Here is a 13722-nt window from a genome sequence, read left to right on the forward strand (position 1 = left end):
AAAAGTCAATAGGAAAATATCCTAGGGTGAGGATTAACAAAATAAATAAACAATGAAAGATCTTTTTTAAAATGTTGCTATAATTAGTGTCCGTCTCACCCCCTATTCCCACCCTAGAACATAAGGTCCTGGAAGACAGGGACCGTGCTTGTCTTGTTCATGGCTGTACCCTTAGCATCTATGGCACTACTATGTGCTCAATTAATACTGATTGAAAGAATGAAAGCTGGAGCTCAGAAATGGCAAGTGCCTATGAGCCAGGGTGTTCCAGGGGCTTCATGGAAGCAGAGCGCCTTTGGTTGGGTTTGGGAGCGGGGGAAGGAGAGTGTCTGGGTGGCACTCAGGCTCATCTCCCACCCCTCCCATCCTACCCTTTGTCCCAGCATGCCAGTTTCAACGGGACATTCCAGGTCTGTTCTGGACCATGTTTGGCATGGAGGCGCGCAGCGTGGTAGACACGCCTCAGTTTTGGTGCCTGAATTTGTGGGCCGGGCTCTCTATGGCATCTTTACCATCATCATGGTCATTGTGCTTCTCAACATGCTCATTGCCATGATCACCCAAGTTTTCCTCTCGGCCTCATTTTCCTCATCTGCAAAGTGAGGGTCCTAGTAATGCTGTTAGTTTCTCCAGGTACAAGACTAGTGCTCTTTCCACTGTATGGTTGGGAGGAAGGGTGCATTTCAGAAAAGTAGACGGGAACATGAAAAGGGAAAGGGAAGGCCCTACTGGTTTGGCTCAGTGAATAGAGCGTCGGCCTGTGGATTGAAAGGTCCCAGGTTCGATTCTAGTCAGGGGCATGTACCTTGGTTGCGGGCACATCCCCAGTGGGAGGTGTGCAGGAGGCAGCTGATCAATGTTTCTCTCCCATCAATGTTTCTGGCTCTCTATCCCTCTCCCTTCCTCTCTGTAAAAAATCAATAAAATATTTTTAAAAAAATAAAGAAAAGAAAAGGGAAGGATATGAATAGGTTAGGGTTAATGGCTGTAGAAATGCCTGGGCAGGAATTGAATGTCAGAAAGATAAAAATAATGGGGAGGAAGAGAGGAGAGCAGGACACAGGCAGGGGAAATGGGGGTGATGGGCCAGAATGGAGATAAAAATGGGAGATGCCCTGGCTGGTGTGGCTCGGTTGGTTGGGGATCATCCCGTGCACCAAAAGGTTACCATTCTGGTCAGGGCACATGCCTGGGTTGCAGGCTCGATCCCCTATAGAGGCTGTGCAGGAGGCAGCTGATCTATATTCCGCTCTCATAGATGTTTCTCTACCTCTCTTCCTCTCTCTCTAAAAATCAATGATATTATTTTTTTAATCCTCACCAGAGTTTATTTCTTTCCACTGATTTTTCAGAGAGAGTGGAAGGGAAGGAGGAGGGGGAGAAAAAGAGAGGGAGAGAGTTTGAGAGACATCGATGTGAGAGATACACATCGATCGGGATCAAACCTGCAACCGAGGCATATGCCCTTGACCAGGAACTGAACCCAAGACACCCTGATCCACAGGCTGATGCTCCAACCATTGAGCAAAGTGGCCAGGGCTCAATCCCAATTTTTTTTTTTTAATGGAGAGAAGAAAGTCATTGGCACCTTGAGCAGAAGAGATGTGAGGATGGGGGAAATGAGGCAGATTGAGTGCGCAGGAGGACTGGGTATCAAAGTGGTCCTTTCAGAGCCCCTACCTGCTGGCCCACAGGACGATGCCGATGTGGAGTGGAAGTTTGCTTGCTCCGAGCTCTACCTGTCCTGCTTCCAAGAGGACCTGACCCTGCCTGTGCCCTTCAACAGCCTGCTCTCCCCCAAGGCCGTTTTCTACCTCCTCAGGGATGACCTCAGAGCTCTCACTTCCAACCCCAGCACCATCACCCCACCTCCTGCTCCCACTTCCCTAGACCCTGTCCTCTGAACAACCTCTCCCCGCCACCTAAATCTCTCAGGAGAATTTTCTGGTTTGTTTGCTGTTGCTGCTCCTGCTGCAAATCCAAGAAGCCACACTATCCCGCAACCCCCACCTTTGTGAGTACCTCATCGGTGAGTCCTCCACATCAGGCCTGACTTCACCTGTACTGTTTCTTCCATCCGTTTGTCTGCACACCCTGGCTTATCTGTCTTTGCAGGTGTGTTCCCTGGAAAGCCTGTTCCTAATTCCTGCTCTCACACAGGCCTGTCTTCCCCTCTCCCTGGCTCTGGTCATTTCCTAAATTTCCAACCCTATCATCCAGCTTAAACAGAAGTCCATGTCCCTCTCCTCCCCAGCCACCAACACCCTGTGAGCTCCAGACAAATCTTTTTGCCATAAACTGGGCCAAGACATGGTTGAATGTTTTTTTAAAAACCCACAAAAAACATGTTAAGAAGCTGAGGGAAAAGTGCCCCACAAACTGGGAATTAGAAGGCTGACAGAGGCCTAAGAGAGGAGGCCAGACCTCCAAGGGGCTCACACACCTCTCCTTATCTGCCCTCCAACTCAGTCTGGCTTGGCATGGGAGTCCCTACCTAATGTATTTATTTTTATTTTTATTGATTGCTTTCTTTTAGAGAGGGAGAGGAAGGGGAGCGAGAAGGGGAAGAGAGAGAGAGAGAGAGAGAGAGAGAGAGAGAGAGAGAGAGAAGAGAAGAGAGAGAGAGAGACTGACTTGTTATTCCATTTATTCATGCATTCATTGGTTGATTCTTATATGTGCCCTGACCAGGGATTGAACCTGCAACCTTGGCATATCCGGACGACATTCCAACCAACTGAGCTGCCCCATATGCCAGAGGAGCCCTTCCCTAATTTAGATGGTATTACTGCCAGGTCTAGCTATTCCCCTTAAAACGTGTTACGTGCGGATCTCTCTAAGCAAGGGCCTCCGGTCAGCACTACAGGGCAACGGGCCCACTCTGGAGCTCCGAGGTCCCTGGATCCCCAGGTGAGGAAGGCCTTCCCTTATCTGGTTGGTCAAGAGTTTGTTCAACAAACATTTACTAAGCACCTGTCCTGGAAACAAAGGTATGCATACTGGTGGTCCCTCCAGGTGCTGACAGTCTAGAGTAGCAGAAGGAAACAAACAGTAATTGTACAGGACGCCCACCAGCCTATGATGGAAGGAAGCACAGGGGCTGTGAGAGCACAGAGGAGAGGGCCCAGCCCCGGCCCCAGAATCAGGGAGCTTCCTCGAGACCTGGAGGGCAGGACAGAATCCTGAAGGATAAACAGGAGGTTGGTGGGGCAACATGGAGGAGAGGGAGTTCTAGGCACAGGAAACAGCATGTACAAAAGCTTGGAGAAAACACAACACTTACGAGAAACTAAATGCCCGAGGTTCCCAGTTCCCACCACATCCTGGCTCCAGGCTCCCCGGCACGGACACCTCGGTCACCCTCCTGGAGCGCTGATCCAAATTCTGGAAGTATCACCCTTTCCCCCTGGCACTTCCTGGGCCTGCCCAGGCTGCCTGATGCATATTTGCAGACCACATGTCAGGGCTGCTTCCACGCGGGATGCGGGGGCGGGGGGGGGGGAGACTCGGCTTCTTCACCTGAGGTTGGATTCAGTTCTCTGGGCCTGTGTCCAGTCCTGGTTGGGCAAAGTCACTGTGTCCTGCAGGGTCCCCCCAGAGCAGCCAGCTGGGGGTCTCCCCATTCCTCCGCTGAGGTCCCACCCTTCTTGCAGCTACCCCACCTCCTGGCCTGCTCTCTGATTCCAGTACAAGGCTCTGCCCCCTATGCCCTACTTGCCCTCCTGGTACTTGCCCTCCTGGCCAGCGGTCCCCTCCCACTTATCCTGCATCCTCAGGTTGGCCTCCCAAAGTTCTTATTCTCTATTTTACACAAAGAAAATGCTTTCTATGACCTGTAGCTGAAAGGGCCCATATTCTCTCTCATACTTCTGCCTGTCCCATCTCTGCAATTCCATATCTCCTTTTCAAATATTTAATAAAATGCTCTGCTTTTTTATATCATAAAAGTAAATATGCAAACTATAAAATATTCAGAGAGAGGATAAAACTAGAGGAATAAAAATAATTATTTCCTAAATATTTAGAGGGCCCCTACTCTAGGTCCCTCCTCCTGAAAAGGAGGCATTATTACCATCTCCATTTCAAATTTGGAGACGCTCAAGCCTAAAGAGGTTGAGGAAGTTGCTTGAGGCACACAGCTGCTCAGCGCTGGGATTTCAGCCTGTGTTCTTTGAGTCCAGCACTTTGCCTACTCTCTCTACCTCTGCTCTCTCTCTCTCTCTCTCTCTCTCTCTCTCAAGTCTCTGCCCCCGATGCCCTACTTGCCCTCCTGGTACTATGCTGAGGCCTAAAACCAGACCCAGAACCATTCAAATTTGCATGATGATTTCCGTGTTTATACATGAGCAGGGGCCTCCCCAAGTCCCCTGAAGAGTTTGGATTAACTCAACTCAGGAAAACCAAGGTTGGGATGGTGGCAGGAGAGAGAGCGCAACATTTCTGTCTCTGCCCACTCACCACTCCACCTCCCAACCCTCACCCCACCACCCAACTTCTGGCCTCCATCCTTCTACATTCCAGGACTGCACCAGGATCTAGATGTGTGGCCTTAGGGACAGAAAAGTCTGCACCGACTTGGTCTCCATCCTTCATTGCCTGGGGGAGGAAGCAGTGACTAGAGAAAGGCTGGCCTGGAGACTCTCCCTTACCCTCCTGTCTTCCCATCCCAGGCCAGCCCTGGGGCAGGGGCAGGGCCTGGGGAGGGAGAGCGTGAATCTACCACCTTTGAGTCATCAAGGCCCTGGTCCAGTGCTACATAGAGACTGCCCGGGGGGGTTCGAGGTTGGTTGCTCACCTCCGAGCCTTCCCTATTTCTGTTCCTTGCTGGCTGGGATAAATGCACCACACCCAGACTCACACCCCTTATCCATCCTGCAGTCATATGTGGCCCCATCCTACCTGCACTTAGAAACCACAGCCTGCACAGTGTGGCCCCTTGCACTCAATTACCCTCTGAACCACTTATTTATTCTTTTTTTTTTTCTTCAAAAATATATTTTATTGATTTTTTACAGAGAAGAAGGGAGAGGGATAGAGAGCCAGAAACGTCGATGAGAGAGATTGATCAGCTGCCTCCTGCACGCCCCCCAGTGGGGATGTGCCCGCAACCAAGGTACATGCCCTTGACCAGAATTGAACCTGGGACCCCTGAGTCTGCAGGCCGACGCTCTATCCACTGAGCCAAACCGGTTCGGCTATTCTTTTTTTTTTTTTTTTTTAATGTAGTTTTATTGATTTCAGAGAGGAAGGGAGAGGGAGAGAGATATGGAAACATCAATGATGAGAATCATTGACTGGCTGCCTCCTGCACGCCCCCCACTGGGGACCGAGCCTGCAACCCCAGCATGTGCCCTTGACCAGAATTGAACCCAGGACTTTTCAGTCTGCAGGCCAACACTCTATCCACTGAGCCAAACTGGGGAAGGCTATTTATTCTTTTCATTTCATTTATGTGTTCACTTATGCTCACCTATCCCTTAGTCGTTTTACTCATATACTTAGTTCATTAGTCATTCACTTATTCATTCACTAGAGGCCCAGTGCACAAAAATTCGTGCACCTGTGGGGGAGGTCCCTCAGCGCGGCCTGCACCTTCTCGCAGTTTGAGACCCCTTGGGGGATGTCTACTTGCCAGTTTAGGCCCGCTCCCTGGGGGATTGGGCCTAAGCTGGCAGTCAAACATCCCTCTGGCAGCCCAGGAGCTCTTGGGGGATGTCTGACTAACGGCTTAGGCCCACTCCCCACAGGGACATCCTTAGCGCTGCCACGGATCCCAGATCCCGCTGCCACCACTGCTGTGCTGGCCAGCAATGAGCTGGCTTCTGACTGAGCAGTGCTCCCTCTGTGAAGTGCACTGACCACCAGGGGGTAGCTCCAGCATTGAGTGTCTTTCCCGGTGGTCAGTGCACGTCATAGCAACTGCTGTTAGGGTCAATTTGCATATTATCCTTTTATTATATAGGATTCAATCAACATTCATAGCCATGCCCCCTTTGCCCCAGGCCCTGTCTTGGAGGGAGGGGGACCATAGAGCAGGGACACATAGGAAGCTTTCAGTCTGGTGAGGAAGATAAACCATCTTATTAGGCAGAAGGTGCTTCGCTAAGAGAGACACAAACTGCAGTGGGACCCAAAGGAGAGAAGGAGCCTACCATTTGAGAGGCTCACGGGAAGGAAGAGGGACAGCATACCAGAAGTTGAGAAAGAGGAGGTGGAATCTGAACTGGACCCTGACGATGGCTACATGTGGACAGGTGCAGATGGGGAAGAGAGCTGACAGGGCAGATGCACAAATCTCTACCTGTTAAACACTTTCTGGCTCTTGATCCTGTCCCTGGACCACAGACTTTCCTTCTTTGTATCTTCTAAACTCACCACCACCTAGCCCCACTCATATTCATCTGCCCCAGACTCCACCTACCTACTAGACCCCCTTCAGAGAGAAAGGGAAAGGGAGAGAGGAATAGAAACATCAATCTCATTTCTCCCCCAGGAGCCTCAAGCATGATGTCCCCTGGGGTTCTGTGGAGGGTAGAAGTGGTACAAGGCAGGTTCATCTTCTGAAGGACTTCCCATCAATACTCCCCCCGCCCCATCCTCCCACAGACCTGGGCCACAGACTGACAGGCTGACCGAGACTGTCTCTTGACCGCAAAGTGAGGTAGCTGGTGTGCAGTGGACTCTGGCAGAGGAAGGGTCACCCGAGTGTGCAACAGCTTCCAAAACCTGGGGCCTCCCAACCCTGAGACCCCAGAGCTGACAGTGCCAGGGATTGCGGGGACCCAGGCATCTTTAGAAACTGGGCTTCAAGATGCTGGAGGAGGTGGGTCTCCAGCACCCGGAAAGTCTGGTCCCTCCCCCACCCCCCCACCTCCAGCTCATGTGCTGGTGCATAAGCAGCAAGAGTCAGAGGGGGCTGGGGACCTGCCCAGGAGGAAGATCTGGGAACCAAGGAGGGTTCTTGCTGCAGTGGGAGGGCTCCTTCTGTGGCTGACAGCTACATGCTGAGGATGGGGGTCATCTTGTAGGAGCTGCACTGCTTTCCTCACCTCAATAAGGTTTCTGTTCAGGATGTCAGATACCTCCAGAGTGTGTGAGAATCGCTGTCTCATGTTTTATGACCCCTTCCCTCCCCCAAACAGACCCTTGTGGGAGCAGGGCAGAGAGAAATGGCTTGCTCTGGGGCCTCAAGTATCTTGGGCTTAGGATCCTACCTTGAGTTCCTTCAGCTCTTTAGTGCAAAGAGTTCTGGACTGTGAGGCAGGGGGCCTGGTTTCAACACTAACTCCTGACCTTGAGCAAGTCGCTTTCCTCCTTGGCTTTGCCTTCCTCGTCTGACGAATGAGCCGAGGAATCCATCTGTCCCCTTCCTGCCTTCAGGATGTTGAAAGGAACCTCGGGCTGTTAAAGCTTCTGGGTGTGACAGGGTCTGCACAGGGGACCATGTCTAATAGAGAGAAAGAAGTCATTCTTTTAAGTCCCTCCGTCCTGCAAGGCCAGAGCAGGGCAGATGGTCCAGTCTCATGGAATAAACTGATCATGAGATTCGATGTCACCACACTCCAACACTGTTTAATCAAGAGGTCATCACAGCACTACCTTTACTTGTCCCCGGGAGTCTCCACCCTTCCATGGCCTCAGATTCCCCCACATCGTGGTTGGGGAGATGGCTTCTAGGGCTGGGTCTGAAACCATGTCCTTGCTTCTGGAGGCTGCTCGAAGGCCCCCTTCTTCATAGGAAGGTCAACAGTTCACAGGACTCCTAAGTGGTAGGCACTGAACTTTCAAGGGCCCAGCTCCCGAGAGCTGGAACCCCATGGAGGCCAAGTGTAGGGTCTTCCAGGAGAGCAGAGAGAAGGCCCTGTTGGACAGTGGGTCTGGCTGCCCCCCCTGCTGGAGAGAGAAGAAAAGAAGGTGAGGGGCCAGTAGGGCCGGGAGGAGTCAAAGCAGCGGAGGGAGGGGAAGGAGGGCAACTCACTTGGTGCAGACATACAGCCCCGCCTCTTCTCCCCTGGAATAGACAGCGTGGTGAGCCTTCATGTAGACAGACCCTCACACCCCAAACGCCCCTTCCCACCAGGCTCTGGCACTGGCCGTTCCCCTTCTCAGTCCATCTTTCCCTTCCCCTAAATGCAAACTTCTGGCTTCCTTTCCTCCTCCTTACCCCAGGAAATCTTCCCAGATAGCCTATCCATCCCTGCTCCCTGCCTAGCCCCAGTCACTGCTCCACTCTGTCCCTGCCTCCCCACTTGGGAATAGCACAGATGTATCCTGTGGACCCGTTAAGCCCAGGGCCTCCTGAGATCCAAAGCAGCGTTCCTGTCACTTCCCTCTCCTTGCTGATCCCCTGGACTGGGCTCTTTTGCTCTATTAGACTCTATAGCACATGGAACCTTTTGAGCACATTTACAGAATCATTTGAGACTATGCACAGATCTGGAAAACACTGACAGGACCTTCTAAGAGCTGGTAGGACCTAAGTCACGGAGAACCGTAACTGCAGCTGACTTCCACCTTAACCAACTAGATCTCCTGAAGGTCCTGGGGATCGATAGGGACATCTTGGCTTATTTCACCCTCTTTGCCAGTCCTGCTTCCCTCATGCACAGCTCACCACCCAGATAGGCGCAGTTAAAGTGGCTGCAGGTCTTATTTTGGCTCCAGAGAGTCACTAGGCTCCGGGCTCCATCTTGGGAGAACCTGGTGACCAAGAAGACTTCGTGGGGAGGGATCAGCACCTCGCGCTCCTTGGGAAAAACAGACAGGGCCTCGATGGGGGCCCCAAAACAAGTCCTTAGGGAGAAGAAGGTGGCATTACCAAACCTGAGGGCCACTGCCTCATCCAGGGAGCTGGAGGCAAACTGGCCCAAGCGGATAGAGTCCCCCAACCTCTTGGGTTCAAAGCGAAGGGTGCCTACACCTCGGAACACCACCTGCCCGGGTCCCCTGCTGCAGCCCTTGCTCCCCTGTAGCAACTGCAGGGCCCGGGTCAGGTAGAAATGCAGGGCCTTGAAGGGGAAGTGCCTCATGTAGTACTCCCGGGAGACACCGCCTGTCTGCACCGCCTGGTTCAGCTCCCAGTACAGGTTGTTAGAGGAGTTGGTGTAGACCATGATGGCGATTCCATGCTGGGATTTGAAGCCAGGGGGCAGTGTGAGCCCTCGCTGCTTCTGCTCCCAGGCCTCCTGGGCTGCCTCCCAGGATTCCCGCAGCAGCGCATGGCGGGCCATCTCCTCCTTCAGCAGAAGGGCTGCCTTCTCCTCCATCTCCTCTGCGCAGCCCACATAGGCATCATCGAAGGTGTCTGGAGCCAGGCCCAGGAGCAGGATGGGAACAGCCTGGGCCTAATGTGGTAAGGAAGAGAGGAGCCACACAGGAAAGGGTATAAATTCAGCGCATTGGACAGGGACCTGGTGGCAGATCAGTTCGGAGACACAAAATCTCATTTTTCATGCCCAAATATCTGGTGTATACAATTTGGCAGGAGCCCAAGGGCTTAAATAACACAGGCACTGGAGTCAGAGATGGCTTCATCACCTACTAGCTGTGGGATCTTGGCCAGTCTCTTAACTCTTCCGGGCTTCAGGTTCTCCACCTATAAATGCATACTGCCAACCCCATTGGGCTATCATGAGGCTACAACCAAAAAGGGGCCATCTTGTCATTAAAGAGGTCCCCACACTCAGAGGGAAGGGGGGCTAGCTGGCTTCCAAGCGCTGTTCTGGCTCTAAGACTCAGTGTGCAGATGATGCACAGATGTGCCACTGTGTCCCAATTACCTGACCCCGCCCCCTCCTCAGACTCTCCCATGCAGTGCTCAGCCACCACACCAAATCCCTGTCAGCTCTGAGACTCCGAGTGTTCTCCCGCGGCCACCCCCAGACCTGGGGACGGGTGGGGAGGAGCCCTGGTCCCGGGGTGGCCCAACCCACTTTGCCTAGCCTGAGCCTGAGACGGGAAATTGGGGGTGAGGAAGTTAGAGGCCGTTCCTAGGGAGGGATGAGTATGAGGGAAGGAGGATCACAGGAGGACCAGTGGGTGAAGATGGGGGTTCTGGTAGAGGCAATGGGAACTGGGGGCTCCCTGCAGGGAGGAAGGCTGCAGAGAGGAAGAGGATTAAGAGGACGGGGGTCTTAGAGAACAGCCCCTGGGAGAGATTTTTGAGGAGTTCGCCCCCCAGCTCTTTCCTTTGTGGCGGGGGATGGTTCCCCCAGTTACCTGCCAGAAGGCGTGAAGGCCCAGGCAGCTGAGGGTGAGCAGCAGAGCAGCCTGCATCATCTCTGGGGGAGACAGGAGAGCGAGGTCCGGAGGCGGGTGGGATCAGCGGCAGCGGTGGAGCCTTGGCGTCAGCGGGCTGGAGGAGACCCACACCGATTCTTCTGTGGTGTGAAGAGGGTCCAGGACGCGGGGCCCAGGGAGTGGGCAGGGCTTGGGGATTACTGTCTCCGCCCCCCACACCAGCACAGCCCCAAGTCTTGGCTCCTCCGACTCCCGGATGCCCCTACACTCCGTGCCTCGGCCTCGATAACTTTTTGCCGTGGTCCAGGTGATTTGACTCCACCTGGCGAGGGGCGGGGCAGGGACCTGGCACCCACCTGGAGGTCACGGAGGCCGAGAGAGCGGGAAGGTGTGGTCAGGCCAGCGGGTGCCGGTCGGTCGGTGTCTGGACGGGCCGGGCCGGGCCGGTCTCGGGAACCCAGCGGACCCGCTGAGTCCCACAGCTAACTATAGCCCCCGGGCAGTAACCCAACACCTCTCTTGCCCAACGACAGACGCAGTGGCCGAGGGAGCAGGAGGGGCGAGGAAGGGGCTGAACGGCTGACTCCCCTCCCCAAACTGCGAGTTCTTTCTCCAGGTCCCTCTTTGGCTCCACACAATTCCAGGGCTGGGGGAGGGAGCTGGTGAGACTTGGCCTCTCCCTCAGGGGTGCCTAACCCGGTAGCCAGACCCTTAGGCCTGGGAACCCAACGAGGGCCGCCCCCCTCCCCCGCCCCCCTCACCCCGCAGGTCAGCATTTGCGTACTCGCTGATTTGCATGTAATTTGCATATGGTTCACTCTTCAGGGCCCCCACCCCTCCCTTCTCTTCATCCCCTTCTCTGTCAATGGCGTTGGACCAGATGCAGAGCTCTCAGTTTCAGATCCTCAAGGTCCAGCCCGACCCCCGCCCAGACCCGTGTTTATAAACACTGGCCTTTCCCCTCCCCTACTGTGGGCCAGTCTATAAATAACCTGGCTCTGAGCTTCGGATGCCCAGTCAGAGGGAATGGGGGAACGGGACAGCCGAGGAATCAGTAAGCAGCTCTGGGAAGAACTTTCTGAGGGCCTGAGCCTCTGGGGTGAGAGAGGTAGCCCCCAGAATGGCCAGAGGAGTTGGGGTTCCTGTCAGGACTGAAGACTCTGTCCACTTCCTGCTGGGGCTGAGGTGGGCATGGAGATTAGATTTACCCCAGGCTTCCATCCTAGTCTGGCTCATTAGTTTAGTTAGCCCCATCCCTATTCCCCATCCCCTCAGATACTAACCAAATAAAAAATTTCCTTCACCTCGAATCCTGCTTTTTCCAAAAAGCCTTTCTATAGACTAATAAGGAAGGTGAACTGTGTTTGGGCTTGGGTGAAGGTGGGAGGTGGAAAGAGTGGCATTTCAGCCCAGCTGGCGTGGCTCAGCAGTTGAGCATCGACCTATGAACCAGGAGGTCACGATTCAATTCCCAGTCAGGGCACATACCCGGGTTGCAGGCTTGGTCCCTGGTGGGGGGCATGCAGGAGGCAGCCAATCAATGATTCTCTCTCATCATTGATGTTTCTATCTCTCTCCTTTCCTCTCCAAAATAAAAAAAGAAAAGAAAAGAAAAAAGAGTGGCATCCCAAAAAGCAAGAATGCTTGTCAGGCAAGCAGCTTCAAGACAAGTCCTTCTGCCCCTCCAAAGAGACTGGCCACACCCAAGGTCCCCTTGATTAGAAGAAAATCAGAAGCCACTCTACTGTTCAGTATTACTGTGAAAAGCAGCATCTGCTTCCATACCCTGCCTGGAGGGACTGGAGCGTTTGCTGTTGCTGGAACAGAAGATACTGTCAGGGACAGAAGGCCTGCTGAGACCGTTCCTGGGAACAGGTCTAATGGGATCATGGCTTTGTCCTCTCTCCACCCTCTGGCTTTGGGGAATTGTTCCCAAGACTTGGAAACCCAAGAAAGGCCCCAAGAGATGGAGTCAAATCGAGCCATTGAACAGGTCCAGAGTGAGGCAGGAAGTCCTCCAAGATTACATGGCAAATCGGCGCTGGAGCTGGGACCCAGACCAGCCTTCTTGATCTGGGAATCTCTCCTTCACCTTAGGTGAGTCTCCATGCTCACCCGAAAGGAACAAACCTGAGGAGATGTTCTCTGAGGCCAGGGGTGCTGAGCCAGGACCAAATCCAGGCAGGAGGCCGTTGTTCCAGCCTGGAGCCTCCATGCCCCTGCCCACCATGTCTCTAGCTTCAGGGATTCCCTTTTTTTATGAGGAGAGCACTGGCCCAGGGCAGACTGGGCAGAGGCTAGTGTTCCTGAGCCTGGAGGAGATATCCAGAAATAGATGGGGGGGTGTCACCTTTCTGAGCAGCTGTGTGGGGGAGGTACAGTATAAAGGAGGAACCTGCCCTCCCCCTCCCCCGGCGGCCATCACAGGAGACCAACACCAGCTTCCCTGCCCTGGAGAAGCCCTAGGTAAGGGGCACACCACCCTTTCCTGGCACTGGGCAGGGTATTTTTTAGGGGAAATTTGGGGTATTAATGGTGGAATCATTAGGACAAGTTTTAGGGAGTCTTTTACCTTAGTCTGCTGTATCTGTATCTCCTACTTCTGAAGGCTGGAAGTCCAAGGTCAGGGTGCTAGCACCGTCAGGTGAAGGCTCCCTTCCTGGATCACAGCCCATACCTTTTCACTGTGCTCACAGGGTGGAAGGGAGCTCTGTAGGGGTCTCTTTTATTAGAACACTAATCCCATTCAAGTAGGCTCCACCCTCAGGAACTAATCACCTCCCAAAGGCTCCACCTTCTAATACCATCGCACAGACATTAGGATTCCAACATGTGAATTTTGGGGGGGACACAACATTCAGGCCATAGTACCTTTGGTAGAGAAGTTTGGGGCCACTGGGGAATTTGGGGATTCCTGGGGAGACATTTGAACTCACATCCCCAGAGAGGATTGTTCAGCGAGGGCCTGAATATAGGGAAACTGACAAGAAGTGTTCTGAGCAGATGAGGACAGAAGGGCAGCTGGGATATGAAAAGGGGCTGCCTGGTGCCTCCACTTCCTCGACTCCAAGCCTCCCAGTTACTCTGGCCCCCACTCCATTTGCCCACAACACTGGTCCCCAAAGTCATTGATCCACCTGCTTGCAGTGGTCTGCCTTGCTAATTGCACCCAGAGATCCTCTCAGATTCTCAGCAAATATTCCGGGAGGCCTCACCTGGGCCTAGCCTTGGGCTGACCTCTGGGGACCAAGAATGGATCATAAGGGTCCCTGCCCTCAGACACCTGAGAGCAGCACTGTATGATCAGGATGGACACAGAAAACCATGGGGTGATACAGGAGCCCAGAGGGCTTCCTGGAGGAGGTGACCCTTGAGCTAAGCCTGGAAAAGTGAGTAGCAAAGGAAGGGCATTCCCAGCAAATGGCAGTGTGTCAGAGCCACGGAGAGGAAAATAGCAGAGCCTTGCCTGCAACTTTGTTCTGT

General features: G+C 53.5%; 2 protein-coding genes across 5 annotated transcripts in view; one reads left to right on the forward strand and one right to left on the reverse strand.

The window, feature by feature from the left end:
* Positions 1 to 7552: 7552 nt before the first annotated feature.
* On the reverse strand, positions 7553 to 10924 carry ART5 (ADP-ribosyltransferase 5). Of its 4 annotated transcripts, XM_023758732.1 has the most exons (6): positions 10596 to 10924; positions 10219 to 10353; positions 8919 to 9344; positions 8615 to 8747; positions 7979 to 8011; positions 7553 to 7893 (listed from the first exon to the last, which is right to left on the reverse strand). In XM_023758732.1, exons 2-6 carry the CDS (start codon positions 10276 to 10278, stop codon positions 7763 to 7765), a joined length of 783 nt encoding a protein of 260 aa, XP_023614500.1. In that variant the 5' UTR covers positions 10279 to 10353; positions 10596 to 10924; the 3' UTR covers positions 7553 to 7762. The 4 variants fall into 4 exon arrangements, with proteins under 4 accessions (XP_023614500.1, XP_023614499.1, XP_023614497.1 ...); XM_023758731.1 differs by having other exon boundaries at positions 7553 to 7890; positions 8615 to 9344; XM_023758729.1 differs by having other exon boundaries at positions 8615 to 9344; positions 10596 to 10922.
* Positions 10925 to 12661: 1737 nt separating this feature from the next.
* The window catches only part of ART1 (ADP-ribosyltransferase 1), a 12371-nt gene continuing 11310 nt past the window's right edge, over positions 12662 to 13722 (forward strand). The window contains exon 1 of the mRNA XM_014460721.2: positions 12662 to 12705. The gene's annotated coding sequence lies outside the window, so the exon portion shown is untranslated. The remainder of the gene's footprint in view (positions 12706 to 13722) is intronic.

Source organism: Myotis lucifugus, unplaced genomic scaffold (genome assembly GCF_000147115.1).
Source record: "Myotis lucifugus unplaced genomic scaffold, Myoluc2.0 scaffold_138, whole genome shotgun sequence".
NCBI lineage: Eukaryota > Metazoa > Chordata > Mammalia > Chiroptera > Vespertilionidae > Myotis > Myotis lucifugus.